This window comes from Vitis vinifera, chromosome 6 (assembly GCF_030704535.1).
Source record: "Vitis vinifera cultivar Pinot Noir 40024 chromosome 6, ASM3070453v1".
NCBI lineage: Eukaryota > Viridiplantae > Streptophyta > Magnoliopsida > Vitales > Vitaceae > Vitis > Vitis vinifera.
This window is the reverse complement of record NC_081810.1, coordinates 4712766-4734184: the sequence shown is the minus strand read 5'-3', so window position 1 is coordinate 4734184 and position 21419 is coordinate 4712766. Positions and strand designations below refer to the sequence as shown.

General features: G+C 38.1%; 2 protein-coding genes across 4 annotated transcripts in view; one reads left to right on the top strand and one right to left on the bottom strand.

Annotated features, from left to right (window-relative positions):
* LOC100267354 (DNA-directed RNA polymerase III subunit 1) overlaps positions 1–17415 on the top strand; it is a 59196-nt gene extending 41781 nt beyond the window's left edge. The window contains exons 19-29 of one of the 2 annotated variants that reach the window (XR_009465832.1): positions 3093–3296; positions 3391–3660; positions 9589–9736; positions 9853–10004; positions 10592–10747; positions 10828–10941; positions 11079–11149; positions 12130–12334; positions 12470–12672; positions 16058–16222; positions 16917–17415. Coding sequence is in view for 1 of the 2 variants with exons in the window: in XM_059737439.1 (XP_059593422.1) it covers positions 3093–3296; positions 3391–3660; positions 9589–9736; positions 9853–10004; positions 10592–10747; positions 10828–10941; positions 11079–11149; positions 12130–12334; positions 12470–12672; positions 16058–16109 (1575 nt within the window). In the remaining variant the exon portion in view is untranslated. Of the gene's footprint in view, positions 1–3092; positions 3297–3390; positions 3661–9588; positions 9737–9852; positions 10005–10591; positions 10748–10827; positions 10942–11078; positions 11150–12129; positions 12335–12469; positions 12673–16057; positions 16393–16916 lie in introns of those variants that run through there. The other variant, XM_059737439.1, reaches the window with a different exon arrangement.
* A 48-nt stretch (positions 17416–17463) lies between these two features.
* On the bottom strand, positions 17464–21198 carry LOC100267382 (BTB/POZ domain-containing protein At5g60050). Of its 2 annotated transcripts, XM_010652786.3 has the most exons (3): positions 20102–21191; positions 18407–19408; positions 17464–18305 (listed from the first exon to the last, which is right to left on the bottom strand). In XM_010652786.3, exons 1-2 carry the CDS (start codon positions 20645–20647, stop codon positions 18455–18457), a joined length of 1500 nt encoding a protein of 499 aa, XP_010651088.1. In that variant the 5' UTR covers positions 20648–21191; the 3' UTR covers positions 17464–18305; positions 18407–18454. The 2 variants fall into 2 exon arrangements, with proteins under 2 accessions (XP_010651088.1, XP_002281741.1); XM_002281705.4 differs by having other exon boundaries at positions 17464–19408; positions 20102–21198.
* Positions 21199–21419: the final 221 nt, after the last annotated feature.

Genomic DNA, 21419 nt, shown 5'->3' with positions numbered 1-21419 from the left:
TAGTCCTTTCTAGTGACTTTGTTGTTGCTAGCTTATGGAGTGTTAATGCAATTGACAAAGTCAAAAAATTTTCCCAAAATTTACTTAGGTTTTTGTACCATCAGCTATTTAAAAACAACTAGTTTTATATGGCATATATTGTGTTGGTAAATTATTATTGTGAACATTGCTTGATGTAGTATTTTGGAGGTGACAAGCTGCTAGATAAAGGATGGTTGGGTGGATTGAATTGTGCATCTCATCAGTCATATTTTTTGTCTTGATAAATAGGACTCTATGATGACCTTCCCAAAGGTTGAGGGGTTTGAGGCAGGGATACCCCCTTTCTCCTATACATTTGTAGTGGTCATGGAAGCATTAATTTAGTTACTCTCTAGGACCATGCAGGGGAGTTTCCTAGCATTGAATGGGGAGAAGTGGTAGAGGTTTCTTATCTTCTCTTTGACAAGCTTCCTTTTCGTGAGGCTTGGTGTGAGCAATTATTAGACTTGGTGTAACAAGCATTCTTTTCTTTGAGATGGTGTTTGGCCAAAATTAATCTACAATGTCATTTTTCTGGGTCACATGGTAGGGATGTTATCCGCATTAAGTGTTTAAGCCTTCTTTTGGTGCTCCTTTTTAAGCCATGTTCATTGTGGGAACTTTTCTGGTTCACATGGTAGGGATGTTATCCACATTAAGTGTTTGGACCTTCTTTTGGTGCTCCTTTTTAAGCCATGTTCATTGTGGGAACTCATGGAGGAAAGGATTAAAAGAAGGCTTGCTTCCTAGAAAAGGCAATGCATGTCTAAAGGAGAACCTTTACACTTATTGAAAGTATCCTTTCTAGTGTATTGATTTGTTCATGCGTTCTTGGTGATTCCTAGAGCAGTGGGGTTTCTGTTGGAGAAGATTAAGATGCACTTTCTTTGGGGCTGGTTGGAACTTGGGTAGGAAACTGCATTTAGTGAAGAGAGACATCATTTATTTGGATAAAGGTGTAGGTGATTTAGGGGTAGGAATTCTTTCAACTCTTGACAAGGCCTTCCTAAGAATGTGTTTGTGGTGGTTAGAATTGAGCAAGAGGATTCATGGAGGTGGGTTTTCTTTGACAAATTAGGGAGTTGGACAGAAATTAATGCTCAAAGGTGCTCAAAGGAAGTTTGTGTGTGTGTGTGTGTGTGTGTGTGTGTGGAAAGGTATTAGAAAGGAAAAGATTGGGAGCATGTCTAGCTTAGAATCAGCATTTTAGTAGGGCACAGTCTTAAGACCAAGTTTATGTTTTATTACACAAGATGGTGGGGGGTCTTCCCTTAAGAATGGCTTCCATTTTATGTTTAGACTTTCTTCCCTTAAATGTGATCGCACGGAATTGGAGGGCATTGGCAAGGCCATTGGAATCTTTTATGCTCATTCCATGATTTGGAGCTTGTGTTGGTTGGCTTTTTCTTTCAGTTCATTCATTCAATAGTAGTACTTGTTGCTAGAGAGGATGGAGAACAACGGCTTTGTTTGAAGTCCTTATACTTGTCCTTATTATCTATTCCAGTTTGCTAAGGATGTGAGGAGCTCAAGAGCGCCTCTTCAATTGTATTCTTTGGGAGAAGATCTTTACTTGTGGTCAACTCCTGGCAAAAGGTTGTTCTTTGGTAATGGTGGCTGCCTATGGAATGCTATGGAGGAGTCGCAAAATCATATTCTTACCCATTATATGATTTGGCTCCTTGTTGTGGAAAATTTTGCTCACCTTAGCTCTTTCATGAGTTTTCCCTTGGTCAATCAGAAAATTGTTGGGGTGGCATGGATGCTTTGTGGGTAAGAGATGTAAGAAGGTGCAAATGTTGGCTTCTATTGGCTTATTTTGGCATATTTGGAGAGAGTGCAATAACAAAATCTTTTAGGAAATAGAACGGTGGATTAGAAGTTGGAAAAGTTTTTCGTCAAATCTTTTATTTATTTATTTATTTTTGTGGTCAAGGGTTCCCTTAGTTTTTCTCCTTTTGTTTGATTTTATTGATAGCTTGGTAGGAGTTAAGGAGGTGCCTGGATTTCTTCTTGCTCTCCTTTATTTATTTATTGGAAACAAACATGTTCATTTATTGTATGGTAAACACAAAGGAAGGACGAATAATCCTTCCAAGATGTATAATTGCTGATCCAAAAGTAAATATGTATGTTGGTCCACAAAAATTAAGACTATATGCATAGACAAATGGCAGAAAAAGCAATTTATAAACTCTGTGGACACTTAATGATACTATCTTTTTCACCTTGTGTTGCTCTTATACATATCTTGCTTTTTAGCTTTGTGCTCCTTTCTTTTGTTAGCCACTTCTTTAATGATGTTATCTTACTTGCCTAATAAAAAGAAATAGTAAATTGTATGAGTTAATAAAATTTTTATACGGCATCGATACAAAAGTGCTTCCTTAGTGCATGTTGAAGTGTTAGATTTGAAAATCTCAGAAGCCACTAGAGGTATTATTGTAATCTTGGTTAACATTTAAATAAATGAGAACGTATGGGAATTTAGTTGGATGATCTAAATCTTTCTGTACCTTCTTTTTCTCCATTCTTCCTCTTCTTAGTATCAACTCCAATCTCAAAAGTTTTTACTTTAATTGAAAAAATAATGGAAAATTTATTTTGTTTAAAGACTGGTAACAGGAGACCAGAAAAATCATCTATATTTGAAGGCTTGTTCAACCTCATGCCACATTGTCTCCCAAGCAAAGGAAAAATGTTTTATCCTCCTCTTTCATGAACTTGGAATGATGGCAAAAAAACATTATTGCTTTCACCAGGTCATACTCTGAAGGTTCCAATGTTTTTACTTGTGAGGCTTTATTCAGTTTCTTAATTCTCACATTGAGATTGAATTTCTCAACTGCTGAAATAACTGATTGTACTTTTTAATGTTCTTATCTTTTTTTACTTTTTTTTTCCCTGGCATTCTCTGCATGAAGTATAAAAGCAAAATATCTACATAGTAGTTTCTGTAAATACATCGTTTTCTACATCATGATAACATCTAGTCCCTTTGTTAATCATTAAGGTTTAGTAGCACTTAACCCTTGAATCATATGCTTATTTGATTATTGTCATTACTGTAGGTAAAAACAGCTGACACCGGGTACATGTCTCGTAGATTAATGAAAGCATTAGAGGACCTGTCCATTCAGTATGATGAAACAGTACGAAATGCCAATGGAAGCATAGTTCAATTTCTTTATGGAGATGATGGTATGGATCCAGCAAGGATGGAAGGAAAAGACGGCTTTCCTTTGAATTTTAATAGATTGTTTTTGAAAGTGAAGGTCTGAACCTGGTGCCTTCAGTAGTTTGTTTTTTTGGCACACAAGTTTTTGCGAAGTTGAACAATACATTTAGTTGAATATTGTCCTTGTACAGGCTACATGTCCCGCAGGAGAAAATGCAAGTTTATCTGCTTTACAAATTGAGGAGACTGTGAAAAGGCTCAAAGAACATAATACATCTGCTGAGGGTTGTTCTGATGCCTTCAAGACCAATCTATCAGGTTTCCTTGAAGAATGTAAAGAAAAATTTAAAAACACGAGGGAGGCACTTGGATTACATGGAGAGCATGTTGGGGAAGAAAATTTAGATATCCAAGAAAAATTTGCCAAAAATATATCTGGTATTACTTCCAAACAGTTGCAGGTATTCAATGATATTTCCTAATGACACATTTTCTCTATCCTTTTCCCTCATTTGTTGATGCTTTAATGGTCTTTTTATCCAAGTACACTAACAATTTGCAATCTTCTTCTTCTAAATTCTTTGTCTTCTATAACGTATTTTAGTTTTGAACATGATGGAAGATTGTGATCATTTTGTTGCATTCATTATTTTAAAAAATTTGCAATTTTCTTTTTCTAAATTCTGTCTTCTATCACATATTTTAGTTTTGAACATGATGGAAGATTGCGATTATTTTGTTATATTCGCTATTTACATAACTTTAAGGTACAACGTAGAAGTATCCCTAAAGTAATTTTGTTTTTCTTTTATGTACCTGGGGCATTATAACCAGAAACCTGAGGGATCTCCTGTCAACCAAGATGGAAAATCTAACAGTAAGATGAATTTGATCCAAGCAATCCCACCTTTGCTCAGAGTCCATCCTCTCTGTTCAAAGAGACAAGAAATTCCTTTGAACATTTTCATAAGCTTTTTCTATTTCCAACTTACACACCACATCTGATCTAAAGCTCTGAAACCTGGAATCGATAGCTTTTCACGATGACAATAATATCTTGGATTCTTTTAAACCCATTGAAAATTCCAAAACCTTTCAGCCAAATCACCTTAATCTATTAGGAATAATCTTGGCAAGAGCTTGTATGAATTCCCTGCCAAACAGATGGGTGTCCCAGTTAGTATCCTCTCCTTTACCCCTTTTTAGGGACCCACACGAAAAATTGTACTTAAGTTTTTGCCAATAGGAGCCAGATTCTTGGAGCCTCTTTCGACTGTAGCATGTGAACACTGACCACTCACATCTACAAGTTAAACTAGCAGGCTCCATTAGGTAGATAGGTAGCAAAAATCATGTGGAATTGATGATGTCTATTAATTATTTTGAATTATATTTTTAGAACAAATGATTTATTAAATTATAGAAAGAAATGCAGGATACAGGAAGGACAAGCTATCCTTCAAGACAAGAAAAAAGAAATTTTACAAGCAAGGTATCAAAGCATCACAGAGAATCTTAGGGTAGTTTCAGTGATGGCTTCGCAAAGGGGAAGTTGCTGGTTTGGAGTCGAGTCAAAATCTTTTGAGATTTTGATGGAGCAAGTCAAAGGAAGATGGTGGGTAAGATAGTGAAGAGAGGGCGGGGTTTTCCTCTTAGAGTAGGTTTGGTGAGAGGGGGCTAGCTCAGTTGCAGGAAGGGGTTGAGGCCTGTTGTGTAGGACAGTCTGGAAATTCCTTCTTCATGGGTTGAAATGAAGGTGGTAGGGGCTACAAGCTGGGTCTTCGTAGCAACAAGGGAGGGAGATTCCTATTGTGCTCTGTGTTGTCTTTGGAGTAAAAAGGTTTCTCCTTAGTATTTCTTGAAGGAAGCGATGGTCTGGGGGGGTGGAAGACCCTTGCCTCTAAACTGAGGGAAATTGGTGTTGTCCTGGAGTTCAAGAAGGCACAGTCATCCAAGGAGCATGCCTGTCTTTTGGTGGATGGTAGTGGAAGAGAAGCTCCCCCGAGGGTAAGTCCTTTGCAAAAGTGGTGAGTAGAGGAAAAAAAAGTGATAGGGAAGTCGGTCTAGGTTCAGGGTGAGTCGAAGGAGGGTGTTCAGAAATTCAAAGCTCCTCAAAAAGTGCTTGGTGGGGAGATGGGGGGACGGTCCAGTCCAGATAAGGGATTTGGGTTCTCTCAAAGATTGGGTTAGATACTCGTGGAAGGTGAGAGAGGTTATCTTCATCTCTCCTTGTTAGGGAACTTTCTAATATGTTTTTGAGTTTGATAATGTTTCTAAAGCAAAAAAGGTTTGGCTTTTGGGTAATTGTTGTTTTGAGGGGAAAGAGGTGCAATTGGATTGGTGGAAGCCTGATGTAGGTTGTCTCAGGGTTGAGCATTGTGTTAGAGTGCTAGGGTTACCTTTGCATTTATGGGGAGAAGAATTTTTCAAGAAGTTTAGCGATGTTTGCAGAGGCTTTTTAGTTGTTGATGAGGAGATGAGAGAGAGGCAGATGCTGTAGTGGACGAGGATTCTTGTGAAATCCAACAGGAAAGAGGATTCTTGTGAGGAATTGGCAGACCACATTTTGATTCATTGTGGTAAGATAAGGGAGCTATGGACTTTGTTGCTATCATCTGTTGGACTGGTGTGGGTGTTCCCGGCTTTAGTGAGAAATCTGCTTCTGAAATGGAAAATTATGAGGCTAGGGAAGAAGAGGAAAACAGTTTGGAGATTGACGCCTATTTGTCTTTTTTAGTATATTTGGGGAGAGCGAAACCGAAGAACATTCCAAGAGGAAGAGTTGTTAGACCAATGTTTGAGGAACCTCCTTTTCCATTCTCTTCTAGAGTGGTCTCAATAGTTTTTGGATTTAGATTCTCCATTCTTCTGAATTTTTTGGGTGATTGGCATGGTGTCTAGCTTTTATCTCTCTAGGTTTTTTCTTTCTTTTTGTAGCCTTGTTTTGGTTCAAAAAAGAAAGGTTGCATGTAGTGGTTGGGGTAGAAGTCTTTGAAATCCAGCTATGGTGGGACTTTGCACCTTGGTTTTTTACAGTGGTCTCCATGGGGAAGGGCAAAGCTCTAAAGGTTGGTGATGAGGGTGAGGATCTCTCACCCACAAGTGGGAAAGTGGAAAGTGAAGAAGAGAAGCGTATAGACGAGGGTTTACAAGCATCCTTTGATGAGCCTACCCTCCCTACACACTTAATGATGGAGACTGCATTTGCTGGACATGGCGGTTGCAGTGTATTGGGTACGGTGGGAAAGGTGCCATAAAAAAGCCTTGATATGGCTATTGGGACAATGGGCCTTTTATTTGAAGTTAAAAAAAGGGGCCCATGTGATGAGTATGGCCCTATACCAGCCCAGGTTCTCAAACTTAAAGGAGGCCTAAGTATGACAAGTTATCATCCTAAATGGTCTGCAAAAGGTTTTCCATTAGGCTAGCCTAAAGATATTAAGTTAAGGCTCAGTCTTGATAAAATCTTTGGTGGGCAGGCTAAGGTTGGTTCTAGGGCTTTGGATAGAGCCATCTGAGAGAAAGGGCTTCAACATTCTCAGATATTAGGGGAGAAAGAGAGCATTGAGGAGATTTGTGTAGATCCCATTACAAAAGAGTGGTTTCGGAGTCTAGAGGAGAGATCTTTGGGAACTAAGGATGCTCTGTTGGCTAAAGCAGCTAGGTTCGAAGGTAAGAGAGATGTTTCTCTGGGAGGAGAGCTGCTCCCTCCTTCATCTTTGGTTGCAAAGGCTAGATGGTTAGATGATGGATTTAGAATTCTAAATCAACTTGTGGGTGAAGGTTGTGGATGGGATCGAGTTTCGTAGATAAAAGAGGGACATCCTAGTGGGGATTTGGGAGATGGAAGTCATCCACTTAAGATAATGTTGAAGGATGGTTCTTTGTTGGAGTTTCCACAAAATGTCGAGGCAGGTTTTTTATGCAAAGACATCATTTCCAGTTGTGGGGAGTCAAACTCTTCCAAGATAAAGTCAAGCAATTGCTCCATGGTGTAGGTATTCCCTTCGGAATATCTTTTTGATAAGCTAACTAGGTTCAGTAGCTTTTTGGGAATGCCAATGGTGGGTTTTGAAAACGAGATCATTTCCTTGTTGAGGAAGAGGGATGCAAGGAGAGGGAATGAAGGCAAGGCATTGGGGGGGAGATGAAGCCAAAAGCATCGTCTCAGTTCTCTAGGTCTCGCTCGGTATCTAGGGGCAAAGGGAGGAGCATTGGGGACCAATTTTTTTTTCAATAAGGTGTTCAAATTGGGTCTATAAGTGGGGTGGTTTGTAAGGGGTTTGAGAAAGACCAGGGAAAATTGGTTCTATGGGGTGTTAGGAGTTGGATTTGGTTGTTTTTCCTTGTTGTTCTGATTGTTCTTTTGTCGTGGTGCAACTTTGTATACTTCGTGTGTACGTTGATGCGCCCTTTGAGCTTTTAATATATTCTCACTTTTGCCTATCCAAAAAAAAAAAAAACAAAACAAAAAGGTATTAAAGCATCGCACAAAAGAAGTTAGGCTATGTCACCATTGGTACCTGCAAGGACCATAGACCCAGATAAATACTTAGGGAGTGAGCCACCAATAATGTCTTTAGCAACAAAGCTCACTCTCTTGGAGACATGCTGAAATGGGGGATTCCCATACTGCACTATCTCCAAAATCATTCTTGTAACTAGTGTGCCGATTGCTCGCCCTAGTTCCATCCAACATAATCATGCCCACAAGAATATCTAAGAATTCTGTTGAAACTGAAAATCAGAAAGTAGTGGAATGATAAATGGCAATGCACAATGACTTAAGTGATTATGTGTCCTAAAAAATCCTAATGTTCCTCTCTAACCAAATCACTTAGAGAATATTAGGCATGCATCCTTGCTAAAGTACTCTAAGACTCCTCCCATGGCCTATAAAAGCATGAGTATCATATTTGCAACAATTCTAAAGGGAACTCAAGACAATTCCACCTCCAAGTATAATCTATTCCATAAATTCCATGCCATAGGACTAAAGTGAGGGAGTGGTTTTTTGCTTAGGTCTTGACTAACGAGAGTTTCTTTTCCTTGGGAAGCCAATTGTGGAAAAGTGTTGACGTTGGATCAACTTCAAAGATGAGGATGGCCATCGATGAATACATGCTATCTATGCAAAATCAAAGGGGAATCAGTAGACTGCATTCTTCTTCATTGGGTGCTTCCTTCCACAATCAGAGAAACTCTTTTTTTAAGCGGGCAAGGCTCTTTGTAGGGAGAAAACAGAAGAAAGTTTGACAAGCAGCTTCTCTATGCATTTTTTGGACTTTTAAGAAAGGAGAGAAACCGCAGAGCATTTCGAAATGAGTAGCTGTCTGAGAATAGGTTGAAATGGTTGTTCCTTAGCAATCTATTAGCTTGGGTTGGGATGTATATAAAAGAAGGCTCAGTGCCTTTTGTTTGATTTTCTAGATTGATTAGGATCACAGTTAGAGAGAGAGAGAGAGAGAGAGAGAGAGAGTGGTTTTTGGTCTCTCATTTGTGGATTTTCCACTTTGTGCCTGCTGTAAACCGCCTGTGCTTCATATATATACATATTTCATTGCTTATCAATAAAATAAATTCCATGCCATAGGACAATGTAGAAATGGATGATCCACTGTTTTGCTATTCTCTAAGCAGAGAACACAATACTCAAGATTAAGGGTTTTGAAGGGTCTCCTTACATGTAAAAAAAAAAAATCACTAGTATTAATCTTTTTAGTGACACATACTTGTGGGAGAACCTCAGACTTGCAAATGAATCTAGCTGAGGAAATACAACTAATGACTTATTCATAAAAAGGACCTGATACAATGACTTCGATGAAAATATACTGGAATGAACCAGAATCCAAACCCTCGAATCAAGAAGTAATGGAGAGATATGCCATAGACAAAGGGTAAAAGAGAAGATAAATTATCAACTTGTTGATATGACAAATGATGTTGAAGAACAGAGTTCCAGGAAAAGACTGGGGGTGATCTAAGACAGGAGAAATGGGAAGATTAAATTCTTCCAAATTTGGAAATGCTTTGAGAGTGACTTGTGATGAGTAAACAAATCAAAACCCTCCTCACATGGCCTTTTGGCACACTTCATCTCCCATTTTTTATTTGGTTGACAATGATGTACCAAGGAAAAGCTGGGAGCATCAGTCAAGTTTAATTAGAGAGTGCTTTTGCCTATTGAAATTGCACTCAAATTAAAATTTGATGAATGAGTAATTTAACAAGTAAATTCTATTGAAAAATGCATGTTCAGATGCCATTGGCTAGAAAATGTTTTTTACTTCTATTAGCATTTATAAGGTTTTTGCAATGCATCTTGTTCCTATACATCTAAACTTATTACTATATGTGACCTATGTTTTCAATCATTTCTGCACTAGGTTTTTCTGGATACCTGCATCTCTCGTTATCAATTAAAACGAATTGAAGCTGGAACTGCAATTGGTGCAATTGGAGCTCATAGTATTGGAGAGCCTGGGACACAGATGACATTAAAAACTTTCCACTTTGCTGGTGTTGCAAGCATGAGTATCCTTTTAACCATTGAAAGACTCTTGGCACCTTTTTCCCCGGGGCTTTTGTCTATTGAGTCTTCTGTATTTTTTTTTTCTGGTCACCAATGTGGTACTTTAACTCTGTATTAGATGTTACACTTGGAGTTCCTCGTATCAAAGAAATAATAAATGGAGCCAAAAGAATTAGCACACCCATCATCACTGCAGCTCTTGAGTGCAATAATAATGTGAAAACCGCACGAATGGTTAAAGGTCGCATTGAGAGAACGACTTTAGGCCAGGTATGTACATTATTTTTATAGGATTTTGATATCCATCGCCATCTAAAGATCAACATTCAAGATGTTCTTATTACATTTATGTTACTGATTTAATTTGTGTCAGAAGTTTTCCTTCCTATACAAAATATAAAAACTCTTAAATACTTGTTGTTGTTCTCTAATTAGTAGTTGATTGGTCATTGCTGGTGCTTTCAGGAAATTGCTGTGTTAGTTTCAGTTACTTCTGGCTATCTATTCCTTATTAAGTTTGTATTCAAAGTCTTCATTTTATACACACAAAAACATTGAAAATAATTGGTACTGTTCTTTCATTGGTGATCTGATGCTTCCATCATTCAGTCCTGTTTCTTATCTGGTTACTGCCAAGCTACTGTCCCATCCATTCAGCTAATCTTTTGTGATTGTGACGGTCTTTTAATATTTCTCCTATTCATTAAACCGAATTCAATAAAAAATCTTTTGAGAAAATAATATATCTTTTCTAGTTCATATGTTGTGTGATGAAAAGCGTAGGTTTTTCACCCAACTCTCTCCCATCAGGTAGGATTTTGTTTGCCCTTCAAGTTGACCATCTTCTTGTTCTGCAGGTAGCAAAGAGTATAAAGATTGTCTTGACTTCAAGACTAGCGTTAATAGCTGTCGCACTTGACATGGAAGGAATTCAGGCTTCACAATTGTCTATAGATTCTAATATTGTAAGAGAATCAATTTTGCGAAACCGACGAATCAAACTGAAGCAACAGGTGGGAAAATCCCATATTAGTTCAAAACATACATGCTATTTCTATGTTTAGTAACATCCCAATTGGATGTCAATTTGCAGCATATTAAGGTTTTGGATGCTGGAAAGTTGGAAGTTCATCCTCAGGGTGATAGAAGTACAATTCATTTTGAACTCCATGCTCTTAAAAATTTGCTTCCAACTGTGGTTGTAAAGGTGAGGTTTGTAGGGTTTTTATGATTTTGTCATCTATTTCAATTCACAAGGCAATGCTGCAAAAAAAATTTCCATCATTTTGGTTGGAACATCTGGAATAGATATGTAACTTTCTCAAGGTTATCTTTGGTTGGCAGGGAATAGAAACTGTTGAACGTGCTGTGATTAACAAAGATAACAAAGTAAAGTACAACTTGCTTGTAGAAGGGTTAGTTTGTTATACCACTTAACCAGATTCTACTATTTTCTTTCTGTTCTCATGTGCCTTTGTTTTGAGTCTAGGCTTTCTAAAAGCAAGTTTGGCTTTTTTATGTCCATAAATAATTTATTCAGCTGACTTTTGCACACATGCACATAGCTAAGTAAAATATTATCATTTTCTGGGTAACCCCACCAATTAAACGAAAATTGGTTTATTTAACTGGTATTTTAATATCCCTTTTCTCAATTCCCTCTAATAAGTGATGATTTTATTGGGAAGCCCATGTTGGGGAGCTTGCCCTTAACCCTCCCACTATGAACCCTGCAAAGGAAGAAGAAAAACCTAGAAACTAGAACATATAGTCTACTGAACTTCATTCTAAGCTGACTTCATCTGCTAACTAGAAAGTGCATCTGGTGCAAGAAATCAACATAATGGAATTTCTATCAATGCCTTTCTAGAAACTATAGAAATGAACCAAACCAAGAAAAAGAAACATAACCCCTTCCACATAATAAAAAAAAGGGTTCTTGAATATCTTTACTTTCAAAGGCTTCTCTGTTGCAAATAAGAAAACCGTACAAGCTTTTTTGCTTTTCAACCAATTATTGATGCACAAACCAGTAAACCTCTCTGAGAAGCTAGAAAACCCCATGAAAACCTAAACTAAGCATTCAGCAACTCCTATCAAGCCAACCCTCTCTAACTAAACTGATCAACTATGGTGATTCTATCCAAACAAGTTAATAGGAACAAAGAAAGAGACTTTAGGATGCAAATTGGAATAGACTTAACAGAGAATATGCCCTTTGGGTCAGATCAACCTCTTTGAAACTAGGGTCACAGAGAAACTCAGGAAGGTGATGGTCGCCTTATTATCAGTAGATATTGTGGGAAAACAAGAACTGCACACCAGTAGATGTTTCACTATATCCTGCAACCTGCCTTTATGACTAAATCTTCGCATGTCCTTTTTTTCATTTCAGCACAGGTCTCCAAACTGTCATGGGCACTGAAGGAGTTATTGGACGTGAAACTACCAGTAATCATATCATTGAAGTGCAGCAGACACTTGGAATTGAAGCTGCAAGAAAGTGCATCATTAATGAGATACAGTATACCATGGCAAGCCATGGGATGAGCATAGATATACGACATATGATGCTTTTAGCAGATTTGATGACATTTAGAGTGAGTTATTTTCTTTCAATTGTATTACATGTTACGACCTGAGGTTTAAACCATATATTTTGAATTCTGTTATGGTGTTTGAAAGTGCATTCATGGGGACTATTTATATTCACATTTAATTGTTTGTTTTATTAGGGTGAAGTTCTAGGAATCACAAGATTTGGCATTCAAAAAATGGACAAAAGTGTATTGATGCTGGCTTCATTTGAGAAGACAGCAGATCACCTTTTCAATGCTTCTGTAAGTGGTAGAGATGACAAGATTGAAGGAGTAAGTGAATGCATAATCATGGGTATACCCATGCAACTGGGCACTGGAATACTTAAAGTTAGACAGAGGTATGTATGCTAGATGACAATTCAAGCACTCAATGTTTTCTTGGATAGTTTTGATGTCAATTTCAATAACTTGTTGTTTCTCTCGAGTGGTTTTATATGCCTTGAAATCTTGTTTCAATACTTCTTCTATCACTGTCTTCCTCAAAATTTTTTGAATATCTAAAGCACTCACTGTGAATATTGTCATATATGCATTGTTTATATATCCAACTGAGGCCTCTGCAATATAGTTATGCTTAGTGCTAAAGCTGCCAATTGAGCACATCTAAGAGTGTTCAGGCCTGGTTGAAAACTGACCTGACCAAAAATCCAACCAAAATATTATTGGGTTACATTATCTAACCATGGAACCTAAGCTGTTTAGGTTCTGATCTACCTGGCAAACCTGTTAGAAATAAAAAATTGTTTCGAATCTTTGGTTGTCCGGTTCACAACAGTATTCATGTCTGTGATTCTTAAGTCCTGTCAGTTCCAACCCCATAGGGTGGAGCCTGCCATCGGTTTCCTTACTGCTAATAGCTGCCTTCTTGTTCTTATGCACTATCCAACAGGCATAACTATTTATCCTCACTAAGCAGCTCATAGTCCCACTCATAATTCTCTCTTTTGAGTGTTACTGAACAAGGATTCAGCTTGGCTATTGCCCAAAAACATGTATAGAACTGGGTCATTACTCTTATCCCTCTTCTGTGAGTGAGTGGCCCTTGTGAATAGGGGCACAAATGAAGTAGGTCCACTTTCTTATACGAGTTCCTCAAGTAATATATAGATTGCACAGTATCTACAAAAAACTAGTCATTGTAATCGGCCCACCATTCCTAAGGAAATGGGATAATAAGGGCCAACCTTTCTATGAGTTTAAGCTCTACTATGAGTGACCAATAGCCTAAATTTATTATAGTGCTGCCCTGTGGGGGTGTAGCTTACCCATTTTTAATGTGCAGTCGACATGTGTGTAGAGTTTGAACACATATAAGCTCTTAGAACAATATTTGCTATTGAAAAAACTCAGGTTATTCTCTACACAACTCCTCATTAACCATGCAAAAAGGATGTCAAAAGCATATCATCTTCAAAATCTTCTTGATCAATCCACCCTACCCAGAAGTTCTTCAAAAAAGGTACTTATAGTTTTTATTTTACATTATTTTTGGGAGGAACAAATATTATATTATATAAATGAGTAGTTTTGCATATGAAAGGGAGGCTTTCTAGAAGCAAGTCATAATTGGAAAATATAGGGGAAGATGAAGGGGGCTGGTGTTCTTGGAAAGTGAGAAACTAGTACAGGGTTGGGTTATGGAAAGCCATCAGGAAGGATTAGGATGTTGTCAACAATAGTCTCCTTTTTAGTGGGCAATGAGAGAAGGGTAAAGTTTTGAAAGGATAAGTAGTATAGAGATAAGCCTTTTTGTGTGTATCTTTCCTCTCCTTATCTGTCATAGCAACTTCAAAAGAAGGCCTGGGTGGCGGATTCATGGAATTAGTCCTATGAAGGAGGTTTTTGGAATCTTGTTTCTCTAAGCATCTAAATGATTAGGAGATCAAGAATGTGGAGCAATTCTTTTCGAGGCTACAAGGAAAGGCAGAGAATAGGAGAGGAGAAGATAAGGTGATTTGGTTGGAGACAAAGAGCGGAACTTTTTCCATTGAGTCTGTTTACTTTGCCCTAGAGTCATGAAGATAAGTGTCTCTTTCCTTATGGACATTGTTTGGAATTCCTTAGTTCTGCTTAAAGCAAATTTCCTTGCTTGGGAGGCAAATTGGGGAAAAGTTTTAATCTTACATCAGCTTCAAAAAAGAGGTTGAACATTGCTTAATAGATGTTTCCTTTGTCACATCCAAAAGGAATTGATTGACGATTCTATATTGTGGTAAGATGAGAGCTTCATGGCAGCTATTGTTCTCTTTTTGGAATGTATTGGGTGTTATCTTCCTTTGTTGGAGAGTCCCTTTTAGGATGGTGTGACTCCTTTGGATGAATAAAAAAAAGGGTGGGAAGTGGTTCCTCTGTGCATTTTTGGGAATTTGGAAAGAAAGGAATAGAAGATCATTTGAAAATGAGAAGCTCTCTAACCAAAGATTAAAAAGATTTTTTTTTTTTTGTAATTTGTTTTCTTGAACCAAGTTGTATATAGAGAAAGACCCAACTTGGTCCTCATTAAAGGGGGAAATAGTTTTTTGTTGTCCCTCTTCCTTTTTGCTTGTGCCTTTTGACTGCAGTTGTATATGTCCTGTGTACTTTGGTGCACTCATTCTGATGCTCTTTTTATATAATACTCTCTTTATCACATACCAATGAGAGTACAATTGATTCCACCTTCAACAAAATTCATTTCTCAATACTCTTGTACATTCTCAATCTTCTATGTCATCTTTACATTTAAATAGCATTCTCTTTAGTTCTTCCAAATCCTTTACCTTGCTTTGATACTAATTTCTTATGGTAATAGAAAATTTGAACTTATGAGTTATGTAACAACAATGAAGATAAAGCCAACTCACATAAAAGTTAGATGACATTATAACATGATTCAACCGACTGTGCCTACGTGCATAGACAAGAGAAAATCAATCCAATATACCATAAAAATAAATAAAATAAATAAAAATTACTAAAGAAAGAGAATATGGATAAAATTCCTAAGCGTTGGAACATATGATGTTTTCACGCCCCTAGTATCTACACCTCAAACTCAAATGCTACTCCTTGGGAGCTCTACTCTTCCCCACATCTCAACCTACTCCATATGGACTTTATATGCTTAACTCCGTCTCACAACTTTTTCCCTTATTGAGATATTTCTATTTACTTTTTTTTATTTTTTATCAGACTATATATATATATATATATATATATATATATATATATATATATATATATATATATATATATATATAATATTTTTATCAAATGGAACATGTGCTAAATAGGAATTTAACACACTTTCCAAGACAATGAACAATTATGTTTTATGCTTGTTAGCTAAATTAACTCTTTAATGGTTCTATTGTTGCTGAGGGTGTATTTTCTTTCTTTTTAGCCAAATAAAATCTTAAGGATTCTATTGTCAATGAGGGCTTATTTTCTTTATTCTTTTTTTTTTTTGTGTTATTTTGATTGTAATTTGGCATTTTCTTTTTCATTTTAGGTTCCTTTTATCATAATTCTGCTTTTATTAGGACTCAAGTTCATGATTATATATTTTATGCGGTCATATATCTACCACCACCTGCAGAACAAATTGCACATTAATGCATGTAAATATCCCAGGTGCAGCACATTGCAAGCGCACTGATACACAAATTGTTCTGGCATCTCACTTCCTGAATCTGTTCTAAGGATCTTCCTGAAGTTTTGGCTAATTGTATTTACCTCTTGCAGGCTTCAGCAAGTTCCAGAGCTGAGTTATGGGTTAGACCCAATTATATCTTAAGTTCATCAAGTTGAACTTTTTCGAGACTATGAACCAACATGTGCAGGTCATCCCAGTTCATCACAATGAGATGGATCTGCTTTAGCAGTCAATGTAGAGAGCATACTATAAAGGTAAGAATGAATAATTTATTTATTTATGGCGTCTTGGTCCTTTGAAGAAACCTTGTGTAGCCACTTAGAAATGAAACCCATAACATCCCCACCCATCTGAATTCCTTTACTCCCTTGCTAGGATGATGGCTTTGACCTTGTGAATTGATAAAAATTGCTTATTTATCATCCTGCATATGCTAATCAATGCATAAGACAACTGGAAGTTCAGACCTTGACATGAAAATTTTAACTTATGAAATCCCTTTAATTAAGCATTAGTTTGATGAACTCGATCCATTGGATGAAGCGTTAATTAGTGTAAGGGATCATGTCATCTGGTGACCATATGAACTTTAACTTCATTTTAAGGCTGGATCATTTCAGAATGAAATTCTTTCTTTCCCTTGCCTTTTCCTGATTCAGAATGGTCCATTCTGAAACATATTATGAACTGTGTCTATATTTGACAAGCTTTTTTGCTGAATGTTGTGCAAAGCAGTATATAGCCCATTGTAAAATAAGTCCTGAAGAGCTAGTTGCCATAGGATGCTAATCTTTAAACTTCATGTTATCCAGTGAATCTTGCCACTTTTACAGTTGGATTAGATTTGAGAGAATGCATTTGTCTGTTTATGTTTTGAGTTTAGAATGAATTTTCACCCACCCTTGTCTCTTCATATTTGCCTTTTTTTTTATTTATATGAAATGTCAGGCTTCGTCTGCCTCTACCATGATATGCTGGAACCAAGTGATCCAAGGAAGGCACATTTGCACGGATGGACGCATATCAAGTTGATATAGCCAAGCCCCTTCTATGTGTTGTAGAAATGAAGAGGTCCCAGAGAGCGAGCTCACTCATCATACAAGATGAAAACAAAGAATTTTTTTTTTTTTGAAAAAAAATAATAATAATAACAGATGTTCTTTGAGGCGGGTGGCTGAGAGTTGGTTTTGCACGCCTTGTAAAGATGATAAGCCCGGCCATTGAAATTGACACTTACCATGAAACCAGTTTTGCCAATACACTTCCCTATAAATTGATTCAAAGTAAATGTAATAATTGTTTGAGGAAAGGATCATAGGGAGCATTCAGCATTGCATTTCCTGCTTTCCTGCAATTACACATCCATCAATTTTACTGGCTATTTGTGTAACGGGATTTGGACCCGTGGACTCCTATTTCAATTTTTAATTTAATTTGGTTTCACCTATATCAAATATGGGAAATATCCCCTCCCTCCCAGAAATAACCAATCAACTAAAATGGAATGCTTGCTTTTTATTTGATTCTGCTCAGGATATGGCTTTACACCAGGTCACAACACAACAGCTCATCTGTTGGTCCAACTGGTATCTCAGCTCTGTACAAGGAAACATGGAACTTAGGGGAGAGAGTAAAAAAAGAAGGAAAAAAGGATCCTCGATATTTCAAGGACTTCAATGCCAACCTTGTAGAGCATCATAATCAAAGATGGGGATTGCTGTAGCAGAATCCAGAAATTAGGATGTGAAAAAAAATTGAAGAGACTTACCCAAAATGTTCTTGATACCTGAAATTGTTGGAGTCCTCCCTGGGTAGTGGTAGTTGTAATGTGCATTCCAACGATCTTCTATTCTGACAACAAACGAACATTTCTTTTTTCCCCTTTGCCCCTGACAGGCGATGAGCAAACCTATATTCGATGTGGACACATTTGACAGATTAACAGAAACCTCAAACACGCCACCCACAAAAACCACACATTCCTTAAGAAGCATAGAAAGAGAAATAATGACCATGTCCTCCTTTGTTCCCAAGGTCTTAGGAGAAGAGTGACTTACCCTACCTACACAATATGCCTCTAAAAATACAAGCCCATCCTTCTATTACAAGATTAGTCATACCTGAATCATATAATGCAATCCCTGTCTCCCCCACCCTGGCATAGCATATTCAGAAGAACCAATCCTCGCAAATCTCCACTGTTCCTACCAACTCTTTTTCAAATAGAAACTCATTATAATCAGACCGTCTTGGGGAGACGCCTTATTATATTCCTCCAAATGCATGTCCTTTGTCTGGTACATCCTTACAAATTCCAGCACTCTCCAAGTCCTTTGTCTGGTACATCATTTTTGTCACGGAGATCTATATCTAAAAGATTCAAACTGACCAAAAAAAAATCAAATGATTTTAAGCAAAAGATACAAAAGGAACCTCACTTGATATGTACATCTTGGCTTCGATTATTTGACATGGTAAATGACCATTCAGTTTGGATAATCACAGACGGTAATCTGCAATTGAGAATTATCATGCTCTGACACATACTGTCTGATGAAGGCTCTTCTCCACCAAACCTCAAACGCTCTCTGAATATTGGGACAGTCATCACCCTTATTAAGAAATCGATCAAACCAAGTCAACAAGATAGCTTGTTGCTGTGGCAATGGCAATGTAAGAATGGTCTGGCTCAGCCCATCCTCAACTAATTTCTTGTCAACAGACCTGCAAGCCCTCCTCATCCACGCAAAGTCCTCATAGAGAGCTTCCAACCATGTGGATAGCAAAGAGAAACGGGTATCTTTAGGCACCAAAAGATGTCCTCTTCCAATGGCAATACACAGCTGTGCAGTAATTTTACTGATTTCGTGCCTGTACATGGTGGGAATCTTGGAATGAAGAACAGCCAGCTCCTTCTGATCTGCCCATAGTTTCACAAAATCTTCACCCATTTTTTTATCAATTAGAATATTGACAATCCACTGCATATTGTCAGCTTCACGAGCTATCTCACTCATTATAGCCCCTCGATCCCGTATGCTTTCATCCGTGCATGTAGCTTCAGATAAGCAAAGGACAAGGGAACTCAGACATCTATGACATAGATGATAGAGGGTATCTTTAGAGACATCATGCCTATCACTGTTGTCGGGTGCTTCATCTCTAAGCAACCGAGAAATCAGAGTTTTCATTTCTCGGCGGGCTTTATCATCCTTGGCTTGTAAAATACCTGTCAATAGCCTCAAGAAGATGTCATCTGGCCTCGTAGATGTAGATGGTTCAGCTGATACTCTCTGGAGAACTTCAGCCACCGAGTCATGAAGCTGAAGTTGACCAAGATGAGATACAACTTTCTCCTCTTCATCCTCGGACCATGGAACAGCTTCCAAAAACTCTAAGCATGAGATGATGCCCGCATCAAACATGATTGCAGCAGATACCTACAACATAACACTGATATTACAAACATCTCATCACGGCAAAGCAAGGTGGAAAACAATGGTTTCCAATTCCCTAATCATGAGATGATCCCTGTATCAAACATGATCGCGACAGGTACCTACAACATAACGCTAATATACAAAGAATTCCATGGTAGAGTGAAGTGGGAAAAAAAATACTAAAGAGAAACAATGGTTTTTCCATTCTTTTTGTTGATAGATCTATTCAAGTTTCAAATCATGAAATAGATCATGATTCATTTAATTAACCAACAACGTAAAACAATTTTTTGGTCCTCCCTTTACTTACAAACAAAAGGATTCCAAGAAAAATAAAATTGAATCCTAGGTTCAAAAATGAAAGATCAAAACCTTATTCTAAAGAAATTATAACAAAATATCCACAGATCAAACCGAATTGCCTTCGCTGAAATCAGAAAATCCTAATCTTAACATCCATAGCCCAAGTAACTTAACTCAAACAGTAAAAGAACCACTAATGCTTTTGGTTCCCGAGAAAAACAAGAGATGTTGAATTATTGAACCACAGATTTTTCCATATCTCAAAATCTGCGTATTTGATCTAATTTCCCTTTCCTTCTTTTTTCTTAATTCTCTTAGGAATGCGTGGAAAGAACGCAAGAAAAGCAAAGGAAGGAAAGGAAAAGGAGCGAGAAATGAAATCAATTATACCTTGAGCAACCCCAAGACCTTGGAAACCTCCTCTCCCATCAACCTCTTCCTCAAATCCTCGCAATACATCAACACCACAGTCTCCACATAAATCTCCACATCGTCACAATCACAAATCTCCACCGAATGCGACACGGCGCCGTCCCGCCTCAACTTCTCCGCAAAGAATCGGCTCTGTTCGACCAGAACTCTTCGATGCACATCCATGGAGACCTTAAAGCCGTCGCGCGAGGCCACCGTGAGCTTAACGTCACCGAATTCCCCCCAGGCAGGGTCCCGAAAGGGAGCGTCGGCCAGAACCCTAGCAACCTGGTCCTGCAACTTGCGGCGAGCAACGTCGGAGTGTCTAGACTCGCGACTCTGCTCCTCGGACATCATCTCGAAGAGAGTTGGACTCTTGGAGGGGGAAGCAGAGGGAGGAGGAGGAGAGAGAGAAACCCTAGAAAGTGGTCTGGAGGGAGAGAAGGTGATGGTCGGGTCAGAGATGAATCCTTGCTTTATCATAGTGGAAACTTGGCGAGATTTCAAAATGTTGTCAGCGGCCATTGAAGAGAAGAGAAGAGAAATGAAGTGAGAAGGCAGATGGTTCAGGCGGAAGCCATGGAAGCTCTGAGTAGAGAGCTTCTAGTGAGAGGAAGAGAAGACGGAAGATGAGGGAATCCAAGAAAGTGGAGAAAACATTGATGAGGCGGCTTGGATCTCTCACCTTGTGTGTAGGACGGAGGGGACTCTAAAGCAGCACGTGCTTCCCTCATCATTACTCTTACCCTCTTTTAACACCTTCTATTATAATAATAATAATAATTCCAAAATGTAATTGTGAAACATGATGTGGCTTTCCTCTCAAGGAAAGGGAATTGCTTGATGTGCAAAGCTAATGAAGATCATGACTCCAAATTCAAAGGGTATCGATTCAACTTTGAACTTGGAAGACCATAGTCTCGTTTTCTGTTGAAATTGTGGAATTATGGTGGGGGGTGGGGACTGGGGAGTGAAATGGAAGGCAGGCCAAGGTCATGTGGGTGGGTGGGTGGGGGTGCAGAGGGAGGGACTGGCACTGGCAGAGTCATGTGGATGCGGTGTTGCTGCACTAACAAATAATGAAACATCCATCTCCTACACGACATTTATGGTGATCGTTCTCTTGGGCTTTCCATTTTTACCCACTGATCCATGATCCCATTTTGTGAAGCAGGGGAAAAAGCAACCATTGCAGACAGTTAAAATGATTTCAGCAGGCTGTTGGGCTCGGAAACTTCTCCCTAATTGCTCAACATGAAGACAATCAATCAAGCAGAAAATGCCTACCAGATTCCCT